Here is a 27,953-nt window from a genome sequence, read left to right on the forward strand (position 1 = left end):
CCTTTGTTGCTTAGGGCTCCCAATGCCATATAATGAAACTGGCATGAGATTCTTGAGTTCAGGGGACAATTGCCTACTCTGTTGAGGAAGCAGCAAATGTCAAAGGCTGAAAATTGTTGACATCCCCAAGGTGTCAGGGAGCTAGACTGAAGGTTATGGTGTGTCCTGCCTTTGGCAGTCCAGTGAAGCACGTCTTCATAATGGCATTTTGTTGACTTTTCCCAAGGCCAGTGAGGTATCTAACTAAGGTGGCTTAAAAATCCGGAAATAACACACGCAGGGGAAAACCCAGTGCAATAATGACATCTTTTCCTTCCTTACTGTTAGCTTCCTTGTTTCTTCTTTCTCTGGTTCAGTGAATGCCAACACAAGGATTAATAAATCTTGACACTTTTTTGCCTTCTTCCAAGAATATATTTTCAGGTCTGGGTAACCGTCATCACCTCCCCTGACTCCTTTGGGAAGAATGGGTGCATTCTGTGAGTCACCTCCACCGATTAGGAGGCCAAAGTTTCCCAGGATTCAGTGGAAGGCTGTGTCGTGTGGTGGAAAAAGTAGTAGTTGAGAACTCAGGACGCTTGCGTTTGGTGTCCATCACCATTTCTGTCTGAATCTGTATAAAAGCGGCCTCCAGCGCTGCTTTAGTTTCCTCATTTGTAAAGTGCATCAAGTCTGGCCTTGGGTGTGAGCGAGCTTCGTTCCCACTCAGGATCAGCGGCAACCCCGCACGAGCCCCAGCCGAAGCGTGCGCTGGCACCAACTGGCCTGCGCCTGCAACGGGCGGGGCTCTGCCGCGCCGCGTAGGGAACCGGGTTCCCGCCTCCCTAACCCAGCGTTTCCGTTGCCAGGGGAACTGGGGCGACGCGCTTTCCGGCGCAGTCGCGCGCAGCGCAGCTGTCATGGCGGAGACCGTCTGGAGCACTGACACCGGAGAGGCCGTGTATCGCTCTTGGGACCCCGTGCGCAACCTCCGCCTCCGGTAGTCGCATCACCCCAGAGCCCCGTGCTTTTATGCTGTCAGATAATTAGAGCCTGAACTTCGCTTCTTGTTTGCTGGGACCCTCACTTGGGTTTGCAGTCCTGACCGCGGTCACCTTGTCTCCCCGCGTCTCCCTCACTACCCGGCACCCTCTTCACTCACAACTTCCAGACCCACCCTTTCAGGACCCTGCCCCTCCCAAGTTTCTCGAGGCCCTGTGTCTCCAGTACACTCTGCCATCGTCTTCTCCTTAGGTCCCCGTGCCCCACTCACATCCCCTCTGTCGCCTACACCCCGCCACATTCTTGGTAACATTTCTGAGTTTTGTTTCTCCATCTTTGCTTTGCGTTCGTCTCCTGGTTGAGTGTTTTGTAACGAGTATTTTGGGCTTCTCTTTTCCTGGCAGAGTCCACCTGCAAAGAATCACATCAAGCAGCTACCTCCATTGCCAGCCTGCTGCCCAGCCTGGGAAGGACCTCATAGACTTGGCCACTTTTAGGCCTCACCCATCCACCAGTGGGTGAATGGTGGTGATGTGGCCGCGTGGGGATCTGGGGAAGGGCCTAGGGTGGAGGTTACCTCTTAAGACAGAGTAGACCCAGGTCTATAGTCTGAGAAAAGGTATAGAGAGGATGGGTTTATTGTCCAAGGTCACAGGGCTGGTAAATGTTGAAGCCAGGATTTGATCCCAGGCAATTTTAACTACTACATTACGTTGTGTAAAATTGAATAAGGCTTGATTCCTGCCGTCAAGATGCTGATCCGAATTGTGGTCAAATGTAGGGAAATAGCAAATACCATACTTTAGATACGTTATAAATTTGCCTGTCAACCTAAATACCATTTGTGGCAATTTTTTCCTAAGAGAAAATATCACTCCAAGCTTGAAACATACAACTAAACACTTTTTAAAACAGCTTAAAAATTGGGGTCTGCTTGGAAAATGTACATATTAACACCGTCTGTGTTCTAGCAGTTTTCCTTATCTGGGAAGCCAGAAAAGTGAGGAAGAGAGGACAGTGTGTTTGCGTTAGGTCACTGGTCTCTCTGCTTTTGTTGTTTCTGTTCAAAAATATTCCTGGGCAAGAGTGTGAGCTGGCAGGTTGTGAAGCATGTGTCTTTGGAAAAGGCACACTCAGCTAGGAGTGTGTGTATTAGATTTGGTTCTTTAAAAAAAAAAAAATCAGTTGTATGTCTTTCCTTTTCTCTCCTGATACTTGGTCTCTTAAGGTTATAGTGTTAGTGATTCTAGATATACGGCTTCAGGAATAGTGAAGATAAAAATGCCACAGTTCCTGTCTAGCAAATGTAGGCAGTTGGGATTGAGGAAGAGCTATTTAGCCTGTATCTAATAAATTTCAGCTCTTGACACTGAATTAGATCAAATAATTCCTGGAAGGCATGACTTCCTTTTATTCAAATCAGAGTAGTGATTAAGACTTCTTGGGTCCTAATCTTGGCTTCTACACATATCCACAGCCTCTATAGAGTAAGTATAGAGTGAGTGCTTCATAGATCAGTGAACTCCAACTGATTTTGTGGCAAATATAAGAGCAGGGACTTTGGTTATAACCAACCACAGAGTGAGAAGTGGTGCTAGTTTGGCTCAAACATTTGACTCACTCTGTTGTCTTTGGAGGTGGACACCGCCCGGAGGTAGATGAAGAGGAGGAGGTCGTGATTGGGTGGCAAGAGAAGCTCTTCAGCCAGGTGAGCCAGTGTCCCTTGTCTGCTCAGTCTGCCTCCCCCTGGTCCACCTCCACCTGACTAGTCGCAGGGAAGGATTCTTGATACATATGGCTAAACTGATTTCCAGAAAGCTTATAACAGTTTATACTTTCCACTGTTGTGCTTATGGGGTCAATGGAGTATAGTGCCTGCCACTACCCAGTTTTGTAATCCTGGGTGAGACACTTTTCATCTCTGGGCCACATACCAAAACAGCAGAATTACTGTTTTGGTATGTCAATTCTGTAATAGCAGAATTGAATTAGACTATCACTGTGGTTCCTTTTAGCTCTAACATTCGTTGGCTCTCCTGTCCTCCATTAGTTTAGATAAACGACAGTTGGCTATGAGAACATGTCAAGTTGCATCAGCTCTATAGAACTAATTTGACCAAACTGTTATAGGAGCAAAATTTGACATATTCTCAGTAGAACTTTGTTTCTTTGTGACCTCAGTTCGAAGTAGATCTGTACCAAAATGAAGCAGCCTGTCAGAGCCCTTTGGATCATCAGTACCGCCAAGAGATTCTGAAGCTGGAGGATCTGGATGGCAGGAAGAACCGACGAATCTTTACCTACACTGACTCTGATAGATACACCAATTTGGAGGAGGTAGCATTCTTCCCCAAGCACCGTAGCTCCCTTCACCTTTGTCTGCCCTAGCTTTCCGGCCTCTCTGTGTGTTAACTCGGAAGCCTGTTAAGGGGATACAGACCTTCTGGCAGCCAAGCTGGAGTAAGTGGGCACAGTCTGCTCCCGGCTCCATCTGCTGGAGGGCCTGGGGGAGCCGGCAGTGTCTCTGATCATAGGCTTGTAGCCTACAGACTGGGAGAAGCAACCACTGGGTTTGGCTTCCTCCATGCATCATGAGATCAGACAGGTGGATGGAGTCTAGAGCCATCTAGATAAAATTCATCACGGATTCAGCCGAGACTGAATATATGGGTTTGAAGAAGGATTCAGTACTGCGTGGGGAATGGCTTATATCCTCAGTTTGCCTATGACAGCTATACCCTCATGGACTTGTTTTACATTTTCTTCTGCATATTCTGTCTTAGTGAGATTTTAAACTCCTTGAGGGAGGGGAGTGCCTATATTATCTGATTTTTGTCTGTGACCTTGTAGATCTCTGCAAGGAGCCAGGTGTTAAGTGAATGTTTTTGAAAGGTTGATGCTTATATCAGGAAAGCTGTGGGTTGGTAGCATATAAAATTTGGGTTGTCTGTTTTGGTAAACAAAAGAAAATTACAGATAGTGTTCAGTTACCCATGGGAGGGTTTTCCACAGGATACCTGTGTTACACTTCACATCTTCCAGCTACCTAGCGATGTCAACGTCTACCAGGCAGACTCACCAAACCTTTTGTCGGTGTGTGTCTAGAGATTGCAGGCTCATTTTAAGATGAGCATAAATGAACTCACTGCTCAAGGATAATGTGCTGCTGTAACCTTCGGGCAAACCACGGCTTGGTTGGGCTCTTCCTTGGGCTGTTTGTGCCACTGTGCCCGCCGTCAGTGTGATTGTGAGGTGGCCGTGCGCTGAGGTTCAGGTTCTGTGTGAAGTTTCAGAAGGAAGACTTCCCTCCAGGTCCTTGGTCCCACATGGCCCTGAGCAGGCTTACACTGGGCTGCTCTGTTTTCCCAGCACTGTCAGAAGATGACCACCGCAGCCAGCGAAATGCCGTCATTCTTGGTCGAGCGAATGGCAAATGTCAGGCGGCGACGGCAGGACAGGCGAGGGATGTGAGTGCAAGTGTGTACAGGGCCGTGGCGGCCTCTGTGGTCCGTCCATGCCTGTGTTCCCTGTATGCCCACCAACTCGAGCGTCCCATCCTGCAGCGGGCCTCCACCTTCGTGTGCTCCCCTGAGCTTCTCCTTCAGGCTGTTCGGGGGGTGCCAGGGAAGTGACCCTTCCTGTGGTGTCTCCCAGGGAGGGTGGCATCCTTAAGTCACGAATCGTCACCTGGGAACCCTCAGAAGAGTTCATCCGGAACAGCCATGTCATCAACACCCCTCTTCAGACAATGTACATCATGGCAGACCTGGGTCCCTATGGAAAGTGAGTGAAGCTTCTTACTGCCCGGCTCAGACCTTCATTCTCTTCTCCTGTCACTAACCATCACTCTCCTGCTATAGTCATCCCAGGTATATGGGAGGGAGGGATGTTTTCCTTCTACTTTTTCTTTGGAAGAGAGTATTTTGCCATGACAATTCTCACTCCAGCCTCTGTCCTCTCCCCTGATATGTCCTGAGCACCTCTTCCTCTTTCCCTGGAGGTGGGGCAGCAGTCTTGAACCCTGGTGTTAATTCCCTGGTTTCTAGGCTTGGCTATAAGAAGTATGAACATGTCCTCTGTACTCTGAAGGTGGACAGTAACGGTGTGATCACAGTAAAACCTGACTTCACTGGCTCCAGAGGACCCTACAGGTGAGAAGAGGAAGAAAGGGATGGCGCAGACTGGCATTGCTTTCCTTGGCTTCACTTCTTGCCCCAAGTTGAGGAGATTCTCTGAAAGCCCTTCATGTGTTCTAACTTTTAAATTCCGAGCCAGTGGTTCATATTCTGTTCCAGGTCATAGACCCTTAGGACACTGGGCAACCTTTTCTCAGAAAATATGCACCTACCCAGATTTGAAAGTGATACCTTCATCAGTGTCGTCAAGTGAAAATAATTCTCTGTGCTGCTGCGTGTAGGGACTAATCAAAACTGGGAGAGATGAACTAGCCAGGTCTTCTCCTCTGGCCTGACTGTTCCTCATCTTACGTCTTAGAATAACAGAACTGTAAATCGGCTCCTCCCTGGGCTGGGTCTGGAGGGCCCCACCTCCTGTTTGCTGAGTTAGTCCCTTTGTGGCTTTGACCTTACAGAATCGAGACAGACGGGGAGAAGCAGGAGCTGTGGAAGTATACGATTGACAGCGTGTCCTCCCTTGCACAGCCTGAGGAGGAAGAGCGGGAGCAGCGTGCGCTCAGGGACGTAAGTGCTGGTTCAGTCTGGGAACCAGAGAGCTGGGAGCCGAGGCCGCGGCCGAGGTTGGGTCAGCAGCTGCAAGGCCTTGCTCTTAGAGGCCTCGCCTGACTTGGGAAGCGCTGCTGACATGTCAGATGTAAGGTTTCGATCCTATTATAAGATCATCACAATAATGACCATTTATTTGAGCATTTGCCATGCTCTGTGCTAGGCCCTTCACATACTTTATTTCATTTAGACTGTACCACAAGCCTTTGAGGTGAATATTTTTATTATTACCACTTTATAAATGAGGAAATGGAAATCAAGAAGCCAAGCAGTCTGTCCGAGGTCACGTAAGTGCGAGAGCCAGGTTGGTCCCAGACCGGTGGACTCCAGAGCCTCTGTGCTTCACTCTCAGGTGTCAGTGTCTGGGATGCTTAGGCCCAGCTTTCTGTGGCACGTCCCACTCCTGCTGCTTTTCTCCCTCCCGTGCAGATCTGGACCCTGGCCTGGCTGGGGTCGCACCTTGAGTTTCAGTGTGGTTTGTTTCCTCAGCTCTATGGCCGGCACAAGGAGTATCTCAACAGCCTCGTGGGCACTGACTTTGAGACGGTGAGTAGCTGGGTTTCCTGCAGCTCCGCCAGCTGGGTTTCTGTAGCCAGAGCGTTCTGACTGCGGCTCAGTGACAGTTCTCTCTTCAGGGTCCCAAAGACATACTCCTCAGTGGAAAAAAGTAAAAAACAACATTTAGAGTATAGTCCTTGTTATGTTTTAGAAGCATTGCATATTGATACAGAATTGTTAATGCATAGGAAAAGGTCTCAAAGGGCACACACCCTATGGGTGGCTTTCTCTGGGGAGGGGGTGGGATTGGGAAATGGTAGATGGCTATTGGGTGGTGAGAGGGACATGTCAGGAATGTTTACTTTTTATTCTCTAAACTTAGGTGGTTTTGAATTTTTATCAGTGGGAGTGCATTCATGTATTACTTTGTAATTAATTTTATAAATAAATATAAAGATGAAAAGTGTCTTCCTTGCTCTTCATGTAGATATTTTTCCTAATGCCCCATAGAGAGGGAGGGGTGTCATTTCTGTTTGTCAAATAGTTTGGCTCTTAAAACAAAACAAAAGAGTTTAAGTCCGTAATCCTGTGGTCCTATTCTTTGTCTTCTCTTATTCCAGGAGTTCCATTTCTAGATCTGGAAACAAGGAGAGAGTTACCTGGTGGTCTCCCTCTCTCTCTCTAAAAAATTAACTTTCACTATTTTTGTGTTGTATTAGCAACAGACTTTCAGTGTTAAAAAGTGAGATAAGATAGATACACAAATAATTTAACAAGGACACTTCCTGGTCTCTTGACCTCCCTCTAGAGGGAGCCGGGGTCTCTAGCCTCTCGCCCTACGGCGGCAGGCAGCTGTGTTTGCTTCTCTTGGCCGTTCTTGTAAATACCCCACACTTTGTTGCCTTCCCCACCATGTAAATTAGGTGCTTTTTCCATTACATTACACACTTTCAGAAATGAAGGAAACAGATTTATGGAGAAGTGGCAGGTAGGGAGGAAGCGGGATTAGTCACACACCTGGATCTGGCGTCCAGCGTCAGGTCCTCTGGGGATTTACGGGCAGGCTGGAGGAGAGGTGTCGCTTCCCTCAGACCTCCTGATCTGTCCCCACTTCTCTCTACCTCAGACGGTACCAGGTGCCCTCCGGCTCTTTGTAAATGGAGAAGTAGGTGAGTGTCTCACCAGACAGAAGCCCCTTGATGCTGGCAAGTGTCAGATTTAGCTGTGGAGTAATCCTCCCTGCCCCAGTAGAGCCCTTGGGTTGTCCGCAGCACTCGGGAGACTCAGGCATGTGTCTTTCCTGGAAGCACAGGGAGTTCCTGGCCCTTGAGGGACTCGCTTCCACACGTGGGTAGGCCCTTTAGGACTGGGGCGGGTGTTAAGGGTGATAGGAGGATAACCTGAAACAGTTTCCTGTTTTCTTAGTTTCAGCCCAAGGCTATGAGTTTGACAATCTTTACGTCCACTTCTTCGTGGAATTGCCAACTACTAGTAAGTAATATTCATAAGTCTCTCTTTTTACCCATTCTGACAGTTTTCTGGAGGCATTCGGTCAGACTTCCTTCCCCACTCCTCCACTGAAATTGTTACTGTTCTTTTCAGGGTCATAGATCACTTCCAAGATGTGAAATCCTGTGGTGACATCTCTGCCTTCGCCCTACTTGGCCTCTCAGCAGCATTCACCACAGCTCACTTTCCTCGCTGAGACTGTCCTCTTGGCTTCTGGCTCTGTGCTCCTCTCGTCTCTCTCACTGGGGGCTCAGCGGCCTTCTTGGCTGTTCCCTCATCTTCTGTTGATCTAAAACTATTAGAGTGTCCGAGGCTGGGCCTGGCCTTCTGCTACTCTCTCTCCACGGTCTTTCTAGGTGGCCTCATACATCCTGTGGCTTCAGTACTGTTTGTATGTCTCAGACTCCCGGATGTCCCTCTCTAGCCTTAGCCTCTCCCCTGAACTCCAGAGTCATGTCCACTTACCTCTTGTCGTTCCTGTTTAACATGACCAAAAGCTTCTTGATTCCCCCTCTTGCCTCACACCTGCCCTCATGGTCTTGCCCAGCTTAGCAGAATGGCAATGTCATCTACTTAGTTTCTGATACCAGAAACCTAAGAGACATCCTTGACTCCTCACTTGCTCTAGCTCCCTACCGCCATTCATTCTATCAGCAGTTCTTGGCAGTTCTGTCTCCAGAAGATGTCTTGAATCCTCTGTTCTCTCGAGGACCCTGGGCCAAGCCACCATCATCTCTTGCTTAGGCCAAAGCATTAGGTTTCTAATTTATCCTCTCACTTCCTGTCTTGCTCCCTCTTACGTTTCGTTTGCCACGTACACCACAGCCTAATGAGCCTTTAAAATGTAAACCAGTTGTGTCTCTTTTGAACTTAAAGCCCCAACAGCTTCCCTTCCCACTTAGAGCCAAATCCAAACTCCATTCTCTGAACGAGCTGGCCCCTGCCTATCCCTCCCCTACAGCATTGCAGTTGTAATTTCTGTTCTTGAGCAGGCCAAGTGCATTCCCACCTGAGGGCCTTTTCAGGGCCATTTCCTTTGTCTGAAAGCTTTTGTGTCCAGTCTTTGCACGACTGGTTCTGCCTTAGTTTAGGTCTCAGCCTCAGTGTCGCCTCTGAGTGGTGTTCCCTCACCACCCCGTCTAAATGCCTCAAGCCACTCAGTCCCTTCACCCTGTTTTATTTTTACTTTAGCATTTATTACTACTTGATAGTCTTTTTGTTGGTTGGTTTGTTGTCTATTCCCCCCTCCCACCCCCAACTGGAATGGTAGCCCCATGAGAGACAGGAAGCTTTTTTATCTGGTCACCAAGATGTCCCCAGTGATCGGTCATAGCACATGGCAGACACACAGCGAATGTGAAATGAATGATTGATTGCATGAATGAGTGAGTGAATGGAGACAGGAACTTTGTCTTTTTCTCAACTGCTTGCCTTCCTCCCCGTTGGCTTACTATATGTGGTCTTTGGTTTTCAGGCTGGTCAAGCCCAGCATTCCAGCAGCTCTCAGGAATAACACAGACCTGTGCCACCAAGTCCCTGGGAACGGTAGGGCAGCGAGAGGGGGCACCTAGGAGGGGGAAGGCATCTGAAGATTATCATGCTCACGGCCTGGGGAAGATTCCAGAGCTGGGTCCGGCCCTTCGCTGTGGGCTCTGCAGGGACGCCTGGTCCAAGGGTTCTCTCTGCCTTTTTGAGAGTGGTAGCAGCTCGGGTTTGGGTGTCCCTTCACCTCTCAGCCTTTTATTTCCTACCTGGGGTGATAGTTTTTCTTTTTCCCTTGGGATGGTGAGCTTGTCATTGGCTACAGGGAAAACAAATTCCAAGTGAGCCCTCGTCCACCCCATGACACTGAGTATAAAATAACATTCCTCTTTTTTAGGATAATGTGGCTTACTTCTCCTACCCGTTCACGTTTGAGGCCTCCTTCCTCCACGAGGATGAATCTGCCGGTGAGTGGCCCGGCAGGTGCTCGGCCTTGGGGCCCCTCAGACAGGCCCTCTCCTGGTGAAGGCCTCCCACGACCTGACCGCTTCTCCCCCTTGCTGCAGGTGCTCTCCCGGCATGGCCTGTGCTCTACTGCGAGGTCCTCTCGCTGGACTTCTGGCAGAGGTATCGCGTGGAAGGCTACGGGGCTGTGGTGCTGCCTGCCACCCCAGGTGACCGCTCATCCCCGCCCTTCATGTGGCCCATGTGCCCTAGCTCCTAGAAATAAGGCTAACACTTCAGAAGATTCGACCACTTCCTGTGAGGAGTAGGGATGACTGGGAATTAGAAGCACTTAACTTGCAAGATTTCCTTGCTCCTCTTGAGGAAATTTTCCCCCTCTGTTAGAGACAACTGGGTGAAAGGACAGCTAACTGGGAAGCTGAGCAGCTCTGGGCTCTGCCTCCGGCTCCTCTGACCTGACTCGTGGCCTCGAGGGAGCAGCCGCGTGGCAAGATGGGCTCTCGGCGGGTGTGTGTTGAGTGGGTCAGCTCCTTTTGAAATAATAGCCGCTGTCTTCTGTTGTGCGCCAGGCAGTGTGCTAAGTGCTTCTCATTTAATTCTCCCCACCACTCTGTGAGGCATAGGTGTTGTTATTAGGTGAGGAGAATGGGGTTCAGAGAGGTTGAGAAACTTGTCCTGGTGCCCGGGTAATAACTGGCAGAGCTGAGATCTGAATTTCCATCTGATTGATTTTCAAGTGGGTTCCCTAAACCACTCTGATGACCTTCACCAGAGGTCAGGCCATTACCAGACCAGGTGTTTTGGTGGTGGCGAGGCCCGTGTCATTGCCGGGAAGGCAGCAAGGGAGCACGTGCCATTTCCGGCCCCGTTCTCCGCTTCCTGCACAGGCTCGCACACCCTGACGGTCCCTACGTGGAGGCCGCTGGAGCTGGGCCCGGCGGCCGAGCTCAGGAGGTTTTTCATTGGCGGCTCTCTGGAGCTGGAGGACCTCTCCTACGTGCGGATACCAGGAACCTTCAAGGTGACTTTTGTCTTTGGGGAGACTTCATGCTGGGAACTTATGTCCCTATCTCTTCTGGAGTAAGGTGGAATCTGGGTTAAGGACTCTTAATTGTTCATTGCTTCATTATTGCTTAGTCCCTTCCCTCCTGTCTCGGCCACATCTTGCACCAGGTACAAAGATCACTGCTATCCTAGGAGAGCTCTGGAAAATAGTACACTTAGAGGTTTCCCCTGGTCCCTGTCGGAATAACTGGCCCCTCCTTCCAGTCCATCCCTGAGTCCTCAGGAATCAGAGGATTGGCAGGCAGTTTATAAGACTGCTGATTCTCGAACGAGGTCGGAATGTTCCTTGATTTACAGTTGGGAGGTGGTGGAATCTGGGTGTTGGGATGAAGTTTCCCCAACAGAACTGTTCTCCCCAAGAAGGGGAATAAGAATGGGAGTGAGGCCACTGTGGTGCCTGGGGTCTAGGAACCAACAGAAACCTGACGTTAACCGGGTGCCGCAGGGGGAGCGTCTGAGCCGCTTTGGACTCCGCACAGAGACCACAGGCAGTGTCACCTTCCGCCTGCACTGTCTGCAGCAGTCCAGGTGAGTGGCCATCGCCCTCCGCCTTGGGGCTTCTGACCCTGAGGGCTGCAAGAGCAGCCATGGCCACGTGGCGGGCTCCCCTGCAGGGCCTTCATGGAGTCAAGTTCTCTCCGGAAGAGGATGAGGAGCGTGTTGGACCGTCTGGAGGGATTCAGCCAGCAAAGTTCCATTCACAACGTGCTAGGTAGGCTTCCCCCCACCCAATTCCAGCTACACCCCCCTCCAGCATCCCCGTGGGCCCCATTTCCCCCACACCATGGCAGCTGACTCCTGTGTCTGCTTCCCTCACAGAAGCCTTCCGTCGAGCCCGGCGCCGCATGCAGGAGGCCCGAGAAAGCCTTCCCCAGGACCTCGTGAGCCCCTCGGGAACCATGGTCTCCTAGCTCACTGCAGTCCTGGCCCACCGTGCACGAGGACAAGACGGGTGATATCCAAGGCCTGGGCCCTCTTCGTCTTTCTGATTAGAGACCCCGCTGACCTGCTGAGAACCGGAAGAGCTGAGAATCCTGGGCTGGACCCCTGCCTGGTCTTCAGCTGCTGGGTGGCAACAAAGCCAAACACCCTGTGGCCCCCATATGGTCCCTGTCTTCATATGTCAGCCACTGCAAGTGACCATCGCAACAAGACAGGCTTTTTGGTTTGAGACCAGTTTTGGGGGGAAGCCCAAAGTTAGTTTTGTCCTTGACACAGCCTCCTTTCCGGCCTGTCTCATGGTCTCAGTGGCAGAGGGCAGCAGTACCACCTGCTCCACACCTGCTTTACACATGGAGGCCCGAGAAAGAAGGCGAGAGAGATCTTACACTCCTGGCCTGGGAACCCAGCCTCCTCTTCCCAGGGTAGCCTCCCCTTCCTGCTGGGGGCTTGTTTCTATAGTAAATGAAGGCTGAAGGCAATGCCCAGTCCTTTCTGCTAGCTAGCTGTCATCTTTTATTGTGCTTTTTGTACATAAAAAGTTTTTATACTGACTGACGTTCTGTCGGCTGGTTTTCTGCTTGGGTCGCTTTCACGGCCAAGCTATTCTCCTTAATGTCGGGGCCCCTAACGCTGCTGCCCTTCCCTGCCTTTTCCTACTCCACAGTGTTTCTTTTGATGCTCTAAACTCAGCCTCCAGGGGAGGCTTTAAGGTTAGTGCCAGCTGTGTCTTAGCAGCACTCCTTTTAAACATCTGGAGCAAAGCATGGGACTGAGGTCCAGCCCGCGCCCCCCCTGAGCCCAATGCAGAAACCAGCTTCTGCCCTCAGGGGTGCTTTATTGGTAGAAGCAGAGGGTGCTGTGCAGCCTGCAGGCTCCAGAGAAAGACCATGGGGTGGCTGGAGGCTGGGACTCTGTGGCCTCCCAGTCATAGGCAGGGGTCAGGGACAGGGTGGGAAATAGATGAAAGTGCCTGGAGATGAAGATGACTCCTCTTGCCTGGGCCTCAGGACCCCCTTGCTTGGCTCACGAGCCCTTGCACCTGGAGCTGACATGTGACCTATTACATAAGAGGCTCGCATGGCAGGAGGGTTCATTGCTGCTGGGAACCCTGGCCGTCACTCCCAGCCAGAGAACCAGCTCTGAGCTATAGCCAGCAAAAGCATCAGCAGGAAGCAGTTGCTCCAGGGGAGGAGGCGGCCTTGTGGTCTTCCCCAGGTTTCCTTGTCTCCAAGGTCTCCAAGGTCGGAGGCTTGGGATGGACTCCTGCGGAAGCAGCACAAGTGGCCAAGTGAGGAGCTTGCTGGATGTCCAGAGATTGAGCTGTTCTTAGGGTGTTGGTGACCAAGCTGAGGCTACTTGGATACTTCCTAATTGCCCCTCAAAGTCCTGGGCCCTGGGGTTACCTATCAACCCAGAGGCTAGCACACTGGGAAGCCACTGTGCAAGCGTGATCTGTTGCTAGAGACAAGTTCTGTTGTTTCTGCTTAGGGGCCTGAGAGGACTCAGCTGTCCTGTCCAGGGAAGGATGTGAGGGCCTGACCCAGCCCAGGGCTGTTGGAGGAGGTCCCCCTTACCTGCAGAAGCCTCATCTGCCTCTCCAGGCTGACAGATTCAGGCTGGGGATACGGGTGCAGGGCACAAAGCCCCGGGGGTCGGTGTTGGCCCTGAAGATGTCCCTCGGAACGGTGGTGATACCAGTGTTGTCACACACAATTCGAGACAAGGAAATGTGCCTCAGGGCCCTGCGCTGTCTCTTGGTGAAAACACCCCATTTCTGCCACCAGAACCTACCAAGACAGCGGAGAGATGTGGGTGAAGTTTGGCAGGGATGAACAGGAATGAGGACCTGCTGTGTGTGAGGTACTTTATATACATTATTTCATTCAATTCTCCAAAATCCCTGCAAAATAGGTATGATCCCCATTTTATAAAGGAAGAAACAAGTTCAGCAGTCTAGTAAATTGCCCAGTATTAATTGCACAGTAATTTAAGTAGCCAGGACTGGACTTGAACCCAGGTAAATGCCAAATCCAAATAAGAAGTCAAGTCTTAAACCACAAGCTTATTGGAGGGAAACCAGATTTAGCTTTTGTGCCCATGGTTTCTGGGATCCTTAAGCCTGGAACAGTGAGGCTGAGAAGTCTCTCTCCTGAGTTAAAGGTGCCTCCAACTCAGGCAAGTGCTCTCTCTGCCTCTTACCAAGCTCTCCGGGGAGGAGCTCCTGGTCTCAGATCCTGTGTACTTGGAAGAGATGAAGCTAAAAAGAGTACTTTCTCTCATTGCTGAGTCTTGAAATTCTAGTGCTTTTCTGCCCTGCCTCTGGGGCTGGTCCCTTTAGGGTAGGGGCACTTACCTGTCTCCACTTCGGGCTCTTCTGAACTGGTTCTCAAAAAGACAAGCCAGGAGAGGCCCCACTCGGGCCCCTGGCAAAAGAGGCTCTGCGATGGCCCCGATCCAGATGTCAATGTTGTCAGGTGTTCCATAGAGATCCAGGAACTTCCTTGCCAAACCCTGGTTTTTCAGAACCTGGCTGAGCTGTGCCAGATTCCGGGGCTGGGAGAGCCGGCAGAAGCGCCTCCAAGCATTGTACCCTGTGGGGAGAGGACAGGAGCAGTTCGGTCTTACCCCTGCGGATTCTCATTAGCTTCTGCTCGCCGCAATTTCTCCCGGGGGAGCTCTGTGGTCAGGCAATATTGGGCAGAAGAAAACCCCTGCTGGCAGAAGAGGCCTTGAACCTTCCAAAGACCAAACCACTGCCCTCTTAATTTGCAGTGCGAGCAGACAACCATGCTTTGCGCACACGCTGAGGAGTGTGTCCTAATGTAAGAAGCTGTCGTAACCCAACACTCACAATCACAATGATACTATCATGGCATTAATCAGGCACAAGTAAGACATTATCTAGAACAGGAAAGACTCTCAGATTTGTAGAATGCCCGAATGAATAAATGAGTGAATGAACCAAGAAATGAAGAACATGGATAAAATTTATCTACTCAGAAGAGGACCACATGCTATATGATTCCATTTATATGAAAGGTCTAGAATAGGCAAATATGTAGAGAGAGAAGATTGGTAATGGTCAGGGGCTGGAGTGGGGGTGGGGAGTGACTATTATTACTAGGTTTCTTTTGTGAGTAATGAAAATGTTCTGATATTAGATACGATGCACAACTCTAAGTATACTAAAATCATTGAATTATATGCTTTACATTGGTAAATTTTGTGATATGTTAATTATATCTCAATATAATTTAAAAATTTTAACTAAAATTAAAATTTTTTTTTCACCTACTCAGAAACTAACAAAGACCATACTGATTTCTCAGCCATCAGGATCCCACACCATGACAAGTCACATGATATGATGGGGACCATTAAGATAGGAGGAAGATAGCTTTGCCGTGACTCAAAGAAACACCAGCCCAACGTTGTCCATTGAACTACAACTCCCAAACCCCAGCCCCCAAGCTGAACAAAGGAAAACCACATAATGTTTCACCATTACTGAGCACTGCTGTGCGGCTCTCTCTCAGGATCCTCACATTTTTGTGAGGTACTTTGTAATTCCAGTGTTATCAATGGATATTCGCTGAGCTTGAGCAACTGTGACTTTTCCAAGGTCACCCCACCATTAAGTGGAGTTCAGACCAGGCCTTCCAATTCCAAATTTGGGAAGGGACTGGAGGAGACTGCAAGAGCTGCGATCAGTACACTATTTCTGGGACAGTTTAGAGGGTACAGAAACTCACTGTGTGGCAGCTTGGGCAGCTAGCAATGTCAGACCTCCAGCAGGGGGCGCCCACAACACTAGCTGTCAGGAGCACCCAAGCGTAGGGAAGGAAAGAAACTCAGGTTCTTGAGCGCCTGCTGTGTGCTAGCCAGGGGCTGTGTTAGGTGCAGTAGAAACTGCCCACCCTTTATTATTCACGGCCAAAAATTAGCAGAGGCAGATGGGGCTTCGGGTTGTGTTTAGACAGGGAAGTAGGAGATGGGGAGAGGGAGAGATGAGTGAGGCCGTGGCCAAAGCCTTCCCCTAACATCGTGGATTGAACAGGGGGATGGAAGGAGAAATTTTGAAACTGATTCGAATTTTACTACTTCCTAGTTATGTGGGCTTGGGCCAATTACTAGATGTCTCTGAGTTTATTTTCTCATTTATAAAAATGTCTGTCACAGCTGCTTTTCAAGGTCATTGGGAGGACTAAAAGAGTTACTATCCATTAAAGATCCTAGCAAAGTGCCTAATTTTTCTTATTTCCTGAGATGAAGTCTTTCTGTGGCCTCACCAAACAACCAAGGCCGTTACTTTTACTCCACCTGTTCCCTGCCTCTCAGGCTCTTTGCCCAATTAGAGCCAAGAGCCAGTTTCTATATCCCTGGAACTGCCTCCCTGGATCTTGCCAGGGTGGTGGGGCATGGAGCAGCTCTTCCCTGCCTTTTTTTTTTTTTTTGCGGTACGTGGGCCTCTCACTCCTGTGGCCTCTCCCGTTGCGGAGCACAGGCTCCGACGCACAGGCTCAGCGGCCATGGCTCACGGGCCCAGCCGCTCCGCGGCACGTGGGATCTTCCCGGACCGGGGCACAAACCCGTGTCCCCTGCATCGGCAGGCGGACTCTCAACCACTGCGCCACCAGGGAAGCCCTTCCCTGCTTTTTAAAGCCACTGTTTTTCTCTACGTGGAAAGTCCTGATCTCCTTTGTTCAGCTCCTGCGTCCAAGTCCTGGTCCTGTTGTGACCCTAAAGCTAGAGACCCTATGGAGGATGGAGAAGATGTGGCAGAATAGCAACAAGGAGGCCTCAGGGATGCTTTGTGGCATCAGCCTCAGCGCATCCTGTAGACAGTCCCAGTCAGAAAGGAGGCGCCAAGGGTCTTCTCTGAACCCTCCCCCCAACCAACCATCACCAGCAACCCTGCTCTGGGGAAGCCTGGGAAGGGGCGGGCAGCCCCCTCACCTGGGAGGCCATGGTCCCGGCTGCGTTGCATGTTGAGAGCTGCCAGGTCCAGCCCGATCCTTCTCACTTGCTGAAACAGCCGGTCTCGGAGCTCATCCACTAACATGGAATTTTGACAGTTCAGCTTGGCAGGGGTGGCCATGAGGCCTCGGAGGATGGGGTCGATGCCACCTGGTGGCGGGGAATATGAGCAACACAGATTAGACCAGCCTTTTGGAAGCCCCGAGGGTCATCACATGATGCCAAGCTAGCTCAGAGCTGGACAAGCCAGTCACTTACATTCTATAATGTTTGTATCCAGAAACGGTGGCCTGGGTGGACGTGAAGGGAGCTGGAGCCGGCAAGAAAAGCAATCACCCCCACTTCTCCGAGAAGGCAAGCTCCTTTCAGGACCACAACCACCAGTCTCCTCCCCTTTTAGAAATCCTCTAATCCCGGAGGGGACGGGAGGCCCGTGACTGAGGGTCTTGGTGGCGCCTGCCTTGTTTTCACTCACTTGGGGAGATGCTTAGCAGTAGCCTGGCCTCCGGCACTAAGCTGGGCCCCACCCCCTCGCCCTGTCTGCCTCTGGAAAACCTGGTCACCTTCGTGCACGATTCGCCAGCTGGCGAAGAAGGCGGAGCTGAGTGGGACCCGCGAGTCGGGTGCTGAGGCCTGGTACTGGCTGTCCAGGCGGAACATGAAGGGCTGGATCATGGTGTGGCCGAAGCGGAAGGCCAGCGTGAAGACGTTGGCCACGCGGGGGTCTACCTTGGGGCAGTACCCCTGGTAGGACCCCAGGGTTTTCCTGGCCCTGGCCTTGCCCAGAACCAAGGGCAGAAAGTCCCGGTAGGTGATGATCTGGAAGAAAAGATGGAGGAGGAACGTTGCCTTAGTGGCCACCCACCCCACTGCCCCGCCTTTGCACAGACCTTTTGCTTTTCGAAGCACTGCCCAGACATATTGATTCCTTATGGGCAGTATGCCAAATGTGGCGATGTTAATCTCCCATTGTCTGACGGAGATACTGAGGCCCAGAGAGGCTGGGTGACATGAACGGGGCCACAGAGAGAGCTAGCGGCAGTACTGGGGATACAGGTCAGATCTCAGGAACACTCTCAATCACCCAGACCTAGCTGACTTGAGGCACATCCCCCAGGATGGCTTCTCACGCCAGATTGCCTTCTAAGGGATGCTGAGACCCAGGGCCCCCTACCTGGACCATGGCCCCCACGATCTTCCGAGCCTCCTGGTACAGCTTGTCACTGGTCCACCGAGGATTCAGGTTTCTCAGCTCAGTTGCCAGCCGGTTGTGCTCTCGCATAAAGAGGGTGTGCATGGCTGCCAGTTTCGGGGTTTCAGTTGACCGGCTGTCACCTTGAAAACCCCAAGTTCAGAGTCACCATAGTCCTTCCCAGAGCAATGTCTTTCTGCTAAGGCAGACAGAGCTCTGGGGACTAGAAAGAGGTGGTGGGATTTTGTGACCTGGGCCAAATTCCTGGCCCTCACTGGACCTCCATCTCCTCAGCTGTGCTGTGAGGCTCCGCTGACAAACACAATGGGCCAGGAGTGGGAGGACAGTGGAGTCTCGGGCCCCTAAGTTACGGGAATGAGTTTGCGCGAGGCGGCACAGGGCAGCTGCTGGTCTTGGGCAGGAACCCTTTTGCCTAATGACTCTGCTCTGCAGGATTACCAGACCCACAGCTGGTGGAGGGTCCTGGGTGACTCTAGGAACCTGTCCTGTGGGTTGTATCCTTCTGCACGTTCTCTCCCGGGGGCTGGACCTCTCCCCAGCTTGGGCTTGGTGTCATGCTGCTCTCCCCAGGGAGCCCCATGGAAGGAGAAAGAAGGAAGGTTGGGCAGAGCCTGTTCCCGTAGCCAGACCTTCTCCTAGAGGCCGGGAAGGGAAGTACGTTCCTGAAGGTGGCCTTTCACACAGTCATTTGCTGGCTTTGAACTAAGCCCTTGTAATGTGGTCTTATTCAATCTACTCTTAAGTAAACCTCTGGTGAAGGCGCATGCCGCTCTTGCCAGGAGCAAAGAAACATACGATCCTTAGCAAAGGGGCTGGAGCTGACTCCCTGCAAAGGAAGTGGTGGAGCAGAGTGGAAAGAGCCCAGACCTGGCCACTACACTGACTTGAGTCCTCACTGTGGACTCCGCCATCTGACACTCTGCTCCGGAGCACATTAGTTATCTTCCCTGATGAGTGTCTCATCTGCAAAACGAGGGTGCTCCTAATGCTGTCCTTTCAGGGCTGCTGTAAGGATTAGAGACGGCACATTTAAATATAGTAAGTAACCAGAAGCGATGACCATCATTATGATAACCAGCAAGGGGGGCAGGGACAAAGACCCCCAGGAGAGTTCAGATTATGCCTCCAGAAGGAGGTACCAGGTGACAGTGTCTAGCAAGAGCAGGGGGGAAACTGAAGATTCTAAGGGAATTTAGCCCAGAGGAGAAAAAAAAGGTAGGCGAAAGTGAAAGCTACTTTCAGGTTATTAAAGAGGCTATTACTGTGTGAAAGATAGAGCTTTTTCTCCGAGGTTCTAGAAGCATGATGAAGAGCAACAGATGGGCATTGGATCAAAATGGGGGGGGAGGGGCTGTCTGCAGTCAGCACCGCACCAGATGAACAGCAGAGGGGGTGAGCCCCTTATCACCGAAGAGAGTCAAGTGGCGATCTCCGGCCACACACCGGGTTCACAAAGGGACTCCTTCCAACTTACTGATTCTGGGATGACTATGCACAGATCTGTGTGCCTAATATTGAGGTCTGAAGCCATGCACCCCCATCGAGTCCCACGAGGCTTTCCCAACCCGGAGCCCAGGGACTGGCTGTTTCGTCCTTCCGTCCCCCCAGTCTGACCTGCCAGGAAGCAGGGGATGTTCGCGGTGCGGTTGGTGAGCAGGCACGGGTCTTCGTGCAGGTTGTCAAAGGGCAGCAGGGCCCGGCCGTTGTCATGGAAGCGGGTGTTGACGGCCAGCAGCCCCAGCTGGTTGGTCAGGTTGCGCAGCCTCATGGCCAAGGGGTCCTCGCTGCCGTACACCATGCTGGCGTCCAGGAAGGAGGTGAGCGCGTTGATCTGGTTGCGGACTTTGTTCTTGTTTTGGGGGCACGAGGGTGCCGAGCGGAAGAAGGGGATGCAGTCACGCTGGTTCATGATGCGGGGGTCATTGGGCGGGATCTGAGGTGGAAGAGGAGCCAGTGACGCTGGGGCCCCTCCCGAGCAAGCTCACTCCTCCTGGTCATCCCCCACCTGCTTCAAAACCTTGCTCAAAACTCCCTTTTTCCAGGAAGCCCTCCTTGACTCATCCAGACTCACGCTGCTCACCAGGTCATCAGAGCACCCTTAGCACGTTGTGTCATAGAGGCATGAAAGGTTAGAAATGGACGAGGCCTGGGGCTTCCCTGGTGGCGCAGTGGTTGAGAGTCCGCCTGCCGATGCAGGGGACACGGGTTCTGTGCCCCGGTCCGGGAGGATCCCACATGCCACGGAGCGGCTGGGCCCATGAGCCATGGCCGCTGAGCCTGCGCGTCCGGAGCCTGTGCTCCGCAACGGGAGAGGCCACAACAGTGAGAGGCCCGCGTACCGCAAAAAAAAAAAAAAAAAAAAAAGGACGAGGCCTTAGATCCTCATTTTATAGGTGGGGAAACAGAGGCTCAGAGAGGGGAAGTGACAACTCGTTAGCGGGAGAGGAGGGATTAGAACCTAGTTCTCCTGACATGAGGCTTGTGCTCCTTTCATTCCATTCAATTCAACAGACATTTCCTAAGCCCCTTTCTGTGCCGGGTGCCTCGGAGACGGTGAAGGTCAAGGAAGCCCAGGACAGGTTGCAGGAAGCTGGCAATTCCATGAAAACAGACCTGCACATCGAGTAATGTAACTCTAAATTGAGGTGGCATTTGCTATGCTTGGCTTAAAAGTCAAGAGCTAGGGAGACCTTCAAGATGGTGGAGGAGTAAGACATGGAGATCACCTTCCCACAAATACATCAGAAATACATCTACGTGTGGAACAACTCCTATAGAACACCTACTGAACGCTAGCAGAAGACCTCAGACCTCCCAAAAGGCAAGAAACTCCCCACGTACCTGGGTAGGGCAAAAGAAAAAACAGACAAAAGAATAGGGATGGGACCCGCACCAGTGGGAGGGAGCCGTGAAGGAGGAAAGGTTTCCACACACTAGGAAGCCCCTTTGAGGGCGGAGACTGCGGGTGGCAGAGGGGGAAAGCTTCGGAGCCACAGAGGAGAGCGCAGCCAAGGGGTGCGGGGGGCAAAGCGGAGAGATTCCCGCACAGAGGATCGGTGCTGACCAGCACTCACCAGCCCGAGAGACTTGTCGGCTCACCCGCCGGGGCGGGCGGGGCTGGGAGCTGAGGCTCGGGCTTCGGTCGGAGAGCCGGGAGAGGACTGGGGTTGGCGGCGTGAACACAGCCTGCAGGGGGCTAGTGCACCACGGCTAGCCGGGAGGGAGTCCAGGAAAAAGTCTGGACCTGCCGAAGAGGCAAGAGACTTTTTCTTGCCTCTGTTTCCTGGTGCGCGAGGAGAGGGGATTAAGAGCGCTGCTTAAAGGAGCTCCAGAGAAGGGCGCGAGCCGTGGCTATCGGCGAGGACCCCAGAAACGGGCATGAGACGCTAAGGCTGCTGCTGCCGCCACCAAACAGCCTGTGTGCGAGCACAGGTCACTATCCACACCTACTCTTCTGGGAGCCTGTGCAGCCCGCCACTGCCAGGGTCCCAGGATCCAGGGACAACTTCCCCGGGAGAACGGGTGGCGCGCCTCAGGCTGGTGCAACGTCACATTGGCCTCTGCCGCCGCAGGCTCGCCCCACACTTCGTGCCCCTCCCTCCCCCTGTCCTGAGTGAGCCAGAGCCCCCGAATCAGCGGCTCCTTTAACCCCGTCCTGTCTGAGCGGGAACAGATGCCCTCAGGCGACGTACACGCAGAGGCGGGGCCAAATCCAAACCTGAACCTCGGGAGCTGTTCGACCAAAGAAGAGAAAGGGAAATTTCTCCCGCAGCCTCGGGAGCAGCGGATTAAACCTCCACAATCAACTTGATGCACCTGCATCTGTGGAACACCTGAATAGACAACGAATCACCCCAAATTGAGGAGGTGGGCTTTGGGAACAACTGTAGACCTGGGGTCTGCTATTTGCATCTAATTTATTTCTGGTTTTATGTTTATCTTACTTTAGTATTTAGAGTTTATTATCATTGGTAGATTTGTTTATTGATTTAGTTGCTCTCTTCCATTTTTTTAGATATATTTTTTTCCTTTTTCTCTATTTGTGAGTGTGTATGTGCATGTTTCTTTGTGTGAGTTTGTCTGTATAGCTTTGCTTTTACCATTTGTCCTAGGGTTCTGTCTGTTTTTGTTGTTGCTGTTGTTGTTTTGCGGTACGCGGGCCTCTCACTGTTGTGGCCTCTCCCGTTGCGGAGCACAGGCTCCGGACGTGCAGGCTCAGCGGCCATGGCTCACGGGCCCAGCCGCTCCGCGGCATGTGGGATCCTCCCGGACCGGGGCACGAACCCGCGTCCCCTGCATCGGCAGGCGGACTCTCAACCACTGCGCCACCAGGGAAGCCCTGTTGTTATTTTTACTATAGTTTTAAGCGCTTGTTATCATTGGTGGATTTGGTTTTTTGGTTTGTTGTTCTCTTCTTTCTTTCTTTTTTTCTATTGCTTAAGAATCTTTTTAATTTTTAATAAATTTTTTATTTTAATAACTTTATTTTCTTTCTCTCTCTCTTTCTTTCTTTCTTTTTTTCTCCCTTTAGCTCTGAGCCGTGTGGCTGACAGGGTCTTGGTGCTCTGGCCGGGTGTCAGGCCTGTGCCTCTGAGGTGGGAGAGCCGAGTTCAGGACACTGGTCCACCAGAGACCTCCCAGCCCCACATAATATCAAACAGCGAAACCTCTCCCAGAGATCTCATCTCAACGCTAAGACCCAGCTCCACTCAACGACAGGCAAGCTACAGTGCTGGACACCCTATGCCAAACAACTAGCAAGACAGGAACACAACCCCACCCATTAGCAGAGAGGCTGCCTAAAATCTTAATAAGGTCACAGACACTCCAAAACTCACCACTGGATGTGGTCCTGCCCACCAGAAAGACAAGATCCAGCCTCATTTATCAGAACACAGGCACTAGTCCCCTCCATCAGGAAGCCTACACAACCCACTGAACCAACCTTAGCCACTGGGGACAGACACCATAAACAACGGGAACTACAAACCCACAGCCTGAAAAAAGAAGGCCCCAAACACTGTAAGTTAAGCAAAATGAGAAGACAGAAAAACACACAGCACATGAAGGAGCAAGATAAAACCCACCAGACCTAACAAATGAAGAGGAAATAGGCAGTCTACCTGAAAAAGAATTCAGAGTAATGATAGTAAAGATGATGCAAAATCTTGGAAATAGAATGGAGAAAATACAAGAAACATTTAACAAGGATCTAGAAGAACTAAAGCGCAACCAAACAATGATGAACAACACGATAAATGAAATTAAAAATTCTCTAGAAGGGATCAATAGCAGAATAACTGAGGGAGAAGAACGGATAAGTGACCTGGAAGATAAGATAGTGGAAATAACTACCACAGAGCAGAATAAAGAAAAAAGAATGAAAAGAACTGAGGATAATCTCAGAGACCTCTGGGACAACATTAAACACGCCAACATTCAAATTATGGGGGTCCCAGAAGAAGAAGAGGGAAAAAAAGGGACTGAGAAAGTATTTGAAGAGATTGTAGTTGAAAACTTCCCTAATATGGGTAAAGAAATAGTCAAAATGGCCATCATCAAAAAAAATCTAGAAACAATAAATGCTGGAGAGGGTGTGGAGAAAAGGGAGCCCTCTTGCACTGTTGGTGGGAATGTAAATTGATACAGCCACTATGGAGAATGGTATGGAGGTTCCTTAAAAACTAAAAACAGTACTACCATATAACCCAACAATCCCACTACGGGGCATATACCCTGAGAAAGCCATAATTCAAAAGGAGTCATGTACCACAATGGTGCGCCACAATGTTCATTGCAGCTCTATTTACAATAGCCTGGACATGGAAGCAACCTAAGTGTCCATCAACAGATGAATGGATAAAGAAGATGTGACACATATATACAATGGAATATTACTCAGCCATAAAAAGAAACGAAATTGAGTTATTTGTAGTGAGGTGGATGGACCTAGAGTCTGTCATACAGAGTGAAGTAAGTCAGAAAGAGAAAAACAAATACCGTGTGCTAACACATATATATGGAATCTAAAAAAAAAAAAAAAAGGCTCTGAGGAACCTAACAGCAGGGCAGGAATAAAGAAGCAGATGTAGAGAATGAACTTGAGGACACAGGGAGGGGGAAGGATAAGCTGGGATGAAGTGACAGAATGGCATGGACATATATACACTACCAAATGTAAAATAGATAGCTAGTGGGAAGCAGCTGCATAGCACAGGGAGATCAGCTCGGTGCTTTGTGACTGCCTAGAGGGGTGGGATAGGGAGGGTGGGAGGGAGATGCAAGAGGGAGGAGATATGGGGATATATGTATACGTATAGCTGATTCACTTTGTTATACAGCAGAAGCTAATACACCATTGTAAAGCAATTATACGCCAATAAAGATGTTAAAAATTAAATAAATAAAAAAAAGTCAAGAGCTAAAGGTATAATAGGAAGATAAGGGACAGTTCCCCAGAGGAGCTTGAGGAAGGAACCAGCCAGCGGCCCTCACATGTCATGTCGCGAGAACACTGCCCTACCCAGTAGGGGCGAGTGAATGTGTGTGTGTGTGTGTGTGTGTGTGCGCGCACAGAGGGTCCCCTCTGTCCCCAGAAGAGGCTGTGCTCCCTGGAGCCCGTCTTTTCTTCCCTAGTGTCCCTCACCATCCTTGCCTCTCAGCTGAAGGATAGCACCGTGCTCACAGCCCGATCCCAGGAAATGGTGAGAACTGCAGGGCCCTCAGACCACCCCAGGAGGGAGAGAAGGGCAAGAGCTAAGAGACCCTAAAGGCTTCCCCTGTTGGAAAGGGACCCAGGGGTCAAGGCTAGTCTCAACTTCTTCCCCTTCTGTGAGGCCAGCTCCGGGACTTCCTGGCAGGTTGCCCCCCGCCCCCGCCCCAAACACACACAGAACCAGGCATCTGTGCCGGACTGTGCATCTTGTCTCTGTCTGATACTCCAGAGTCACAGGCAGCTCCTTAAGGCAGGTGCACTAGGTACCAGATGCCCAGCCCCAGCTCTCTGCCAGAGGTGGAGGCCACATCAGGAGCCTGGGAGTCAGGGTTGAGTACCTTGATGGGGAAGCAGGGGGGCAGCTGGTCACAGGTCCTCTCACAGTCGACGCCCACAGTGAAGGCCACTCTGGCTGGGGACTCAGGGACGAAGTCCAAGTCGTGGTCAATGAACTGGCCCCACTGCATGAACATGAGGGACCGGTCCCCGTCGGTGGTTAGCCTCTCGCTGGGGAAGCGCACGATCTGGTTGGAGACGGCTCGGACCTGGTGGGGAGATAGATCAGCGTGGGGCGCTGACTCTGCAGGGTGTCAGAGCCAACCCAGGACTCAGGGGGTGGCAGGTTGCCCCTGCTGGAGTTAACACAGTCCCTCCTCCTCCCCTGCCCTCCCCTCCCCTCTCCTGCTTTGTCCCACTTCCTATCTGGCTGTCATTCCTACAAGGATGCTCTCCAGCCCAGCTCCTGAGGACTCCAGGAGTAATTCCAGGAAGGGGACGGGCCAGGTTGGCTGGCTCAGACCCCACCAGCTTCTCCAGAGAGATAAATAGATGAAACTGATAGATCAATTTATAGACTAATGGATAATTAGATGGTAGAACTGATTGATAGATGCAAGGATTGGTTGCTAGGCGATGGATAATAAATAGAGAACTGGATAGATGGAAAGATCAATGGAAGAAAAATTGATAAATAGATGTTGATAGATGGGTAGATGACAGATTGTTATTTTGGCATATGAATAGAAGATTGATAAATTGTTAAATGTGAAATAGTTTAGGTCAATAGATAGAACTACATTAAGATGTATTGCTTCTTATATTTAGCAAGGTACTTTGACATGAATTCTTTCAGAAAAAAACAATATTGTAATGGCTAGCATTAATATATCACATCCTACATGGGTGTTTATATCAAGGACTTTATTTAATAGTCACAACAGCAATATTAAGTGGGTTTTACGGCCGTTTTACAGCTGAGGAAACTGATTCAGCTGGAGTCCTTGCCCAGAGTCATCAGCCAGCCTGTGGGACAGCCTGGTTCGAGCCCTGTCCGACTCTGGGCTGTGCTTTTACTCCCCACGTTTAGAAGAGATGGAACGTCCTCCAGCCCCTCAGCCCTGACTCACAAGGGGGAGGAGGAAGCCATTGCGCTTCTTGTCGGGGGTCCAGCCGAAGGGGAGCGACAGCCTGTCTTCATACTCGGCTGGCAGCCAGCGCGCCAGGGGCTGGTTGGAGGCCCCCAGCTGTGGTCTCCTCCTGCAGTGGTGGGTGGGCTGGGGTTAGCAGGGTTGGGGAGGAGAGGAGGGAACTGGGCCCCACCAGGTGAGGTGCTGCCCCAGCACCCACTTGTTGTTGCATCTCCCAGTGATGGTTCGGTACTTGTTACTGCACTTCTCGGCTTCATCCCGGGGTGCACAGCCACTGGCCTGGGACAGCAGCCGCATTTGGGATTTCGTTAGCACATCTGCGGGTGGGACAGTGGGCAGGGTTCTAGCTTCTTCTAGAGCTGGTCTGTTCTGTACCTCCCATCCCCTTCCCCTCTCCCCTCCCAACACCCCGAGGCGTGCACCCTGCAACCCCCTCCTGGCTTCCTTCCACTCTGCAGTACCAGTGACATTGAAGGATCCGGGCCCCTGGAGTTGTAACTTCTCTTCCAGCAGTCCCAAGGCCACATGCATATAATCGGCAGCCTGAACGACTCTCCTGGTGGCCGCTGCTTGTTGTTTGAAGTAGGACAGGAGGTCCATGGGGCTGGCCAAGCCACTGTGAAGCCGCTGCTTGATGCTGCCCAGAAGAGGAGAAGGGAGGGCTGGAGAGAGGAAGCAGACACACCCAGCAGAGCCCTAGCCTGGGCAGTGGACAGTCAGTACGGTGTAAACAGACAGAAGGATGGATAGAAGAGAGACTCTCTACCGACATGGCACTGTCCCAAGGTGCCCAGGGGCAGGTGATGGGTGAGATGACCTTGGCTGGAGTCCATCCATCCCCCATCGTCAACCCTTCCAGGCCCATGCAGTCCCCAGACCCAGGCCCGGGCCCACCTCCTCTCAGTCTGATTGTAGGCGGCATCCACTAGCAGCTTGGCCTCTGTTATGCAGCTCTGGAGCACTGAGGTCTCCACTACCCTAGGGGAGGCTGTTCAGAGGGAAGGAGGCTTAGGGTCCAGGGCAGCCACAGGTCCCTCAGACCCAAGTGCTTCCCCCTCCATTGCCCTCCTCCCTGGCTGTCCAAGGGGCTATTACCTGGGGTGGTGCCCTCAGAGAGCCGGGCCAGGGTGAGGGTGTCTAGGAGCCCAACCAGGGCCAGGAGCAACTTCATCTCTGCAGCGAGACCCCAGCCACAGGGGGGTAAGCGAGCACACCTCTCACCTCCTGCTCTTCTGTGGAAGTAGCTGGGAAGGGACTTTTATAGCCTGTCCTGGGGGAAGGAGGGGAGCTCTGGGCCTCAGAAGCCCAGCCTCTTTAGGTGGAGCTCTGGGACTTCCCTCTCGTTTGGGGGGCAGTTGTGACACTGAAACACCCCACTTTACCCCTCACCAACATGGAGATGTTCTTTCATCTGCTCACTCCATCCCCAGCCTCTTTGTTATCGAGTTCACTGATATATTTCTCCCAGGGCCCAGAGCAGTGCCTAGAACACAGGTGTCGCTCAGTGAATATTTGCTGGGTGTGCCTCAGAAGAGCGCTGTGCCTGGTCCTGCCCCTAACTATGTGTATGGTCTTGGGCAAGTCACTTCCCCTCTCTGAGCCTCAGTCTCCACATTCCTAAAATGGGACTTGGGCTAAATAATAGGAAAGGCCCCTCTCCTCCAACAGGGCAGAAGCCGGTCTGTCTTACTGTCCTATCTCCCCAGCCCCCAGCACAAGGCCTAGTGTTCGGTAGGTGCTCAGTAAGTTGATTGAGGGGATGAACGATGTGGGGTCAATGACTCGGTCCCTCCGCCTTGCTCCAGCTCTCTCCAAGATGCAGGGGAAGGTGAGGTGATGGCGGAAGCAGGGCCTAGCAGTGAAAATTAAGGTGCTGCCTCATGCGCCATCTGGGGGACACAGTGCGAAGTCACCGGGAAGCACCCCGCGGAGTGATG

The 27,953-nt window shown here is 51.5% G+C and overlaps 2 protein-coding genes across 3 annotated transcripts; one reads left to right on the forward strand and one right to left on the reverse strand.

Annotated features, from left to right (window-relative positions):
* Positions 1–884: 884 nt before the first annotated feature.
* On the forward strand, positions 885–12,235 carry MKS1 (MKS transition zone complex subunit 1; the record flags this gene model as incomplete). 2 transcript variants are annotated; one of them, XM_082860360.1, is made up of 18 exons in its annotated part: positions 885–979; positions 1,386–1,495; positions 2,619–2,689; positions 3,163–3,318; positions 4,351–4,448; positions 4,636–4,764; positions 5,028–5,132; positions 5,573–5,681; positions 6,213–6,269; positions 7,348–7,390; positions 7,647–7,712; positions 9,205–9,275; positions 9,610–9,679; positions 9,779–9,886; positions 10,565–10,698; positions 11,188–11,270; positions 11,357–11,454; positions 11,562–11,731. In XM_082860360.1, 18 exons carry the CDS (start codon positions 900–902, stop codon positions 11,651–11,653), a joined length of 1,680 nt encoding a protein of 559 aa, XP_082716486.1. In that variant the 3' UTR covers positions 11,654–11,731. The 2 variants fall into 2 exon arrangements, with proteins under 2 accessions (XP_082716486.1, XP_082716485.1); XM_082860359.1 differs by lacking the exon at positions 11,188–11,270 and having other exon boundaries at positions 900–979; positions 11,562–12,235.
* A 1,034-nt stretch (positions 12,236–13,269) lies between these two features.
* Positions 13,270–27,196, reverse strand: EPX (eosinophil peroxidase; the record flags this gene model as incomplete). Its single annotated transcript, XM_082860828.1, has 12 exons — positions 27,112–27,196; positions 26,911–27,004; positions 26,478–26,653; positions 26,216–26,333; positions 25,996–26,125; positions 24,928–25,134; positions 19,489–19,807; positions 17,836–17,996; positions 17,225–17,480; positions 16,641–16,811; positions 14,038–14,275; positions 13,270–13,471 (listed from the first exon to the last, which is right to left on the reverse strand). Exons 1-12 carry the CDS (start codon positions 27,185–27,187, stop codon positions 13,270–13,272), a joined length of 2,148 nt encoding a protein of 715 aa, XP_082716954.1. The 5' UTR covers positions 27,188–27,196.
* Between the last annotated feature and the right edge of the window lie 757 nt (positions 27,197–27,953).

This window comes from Leucopleurus acutus, assembly GCF_964270905.1.
Source record: "Leucopleurus acutus genome assembly, chromosome: 19".
In the NCBI taxonomy this organism is placed as follows: domain Eukaryota; kingdom Metazoa; phylum Chordata; class Mammalia; order Artiodactyla; family Delphinidae; genus Leucopleurus; species Leucopleurus acutus.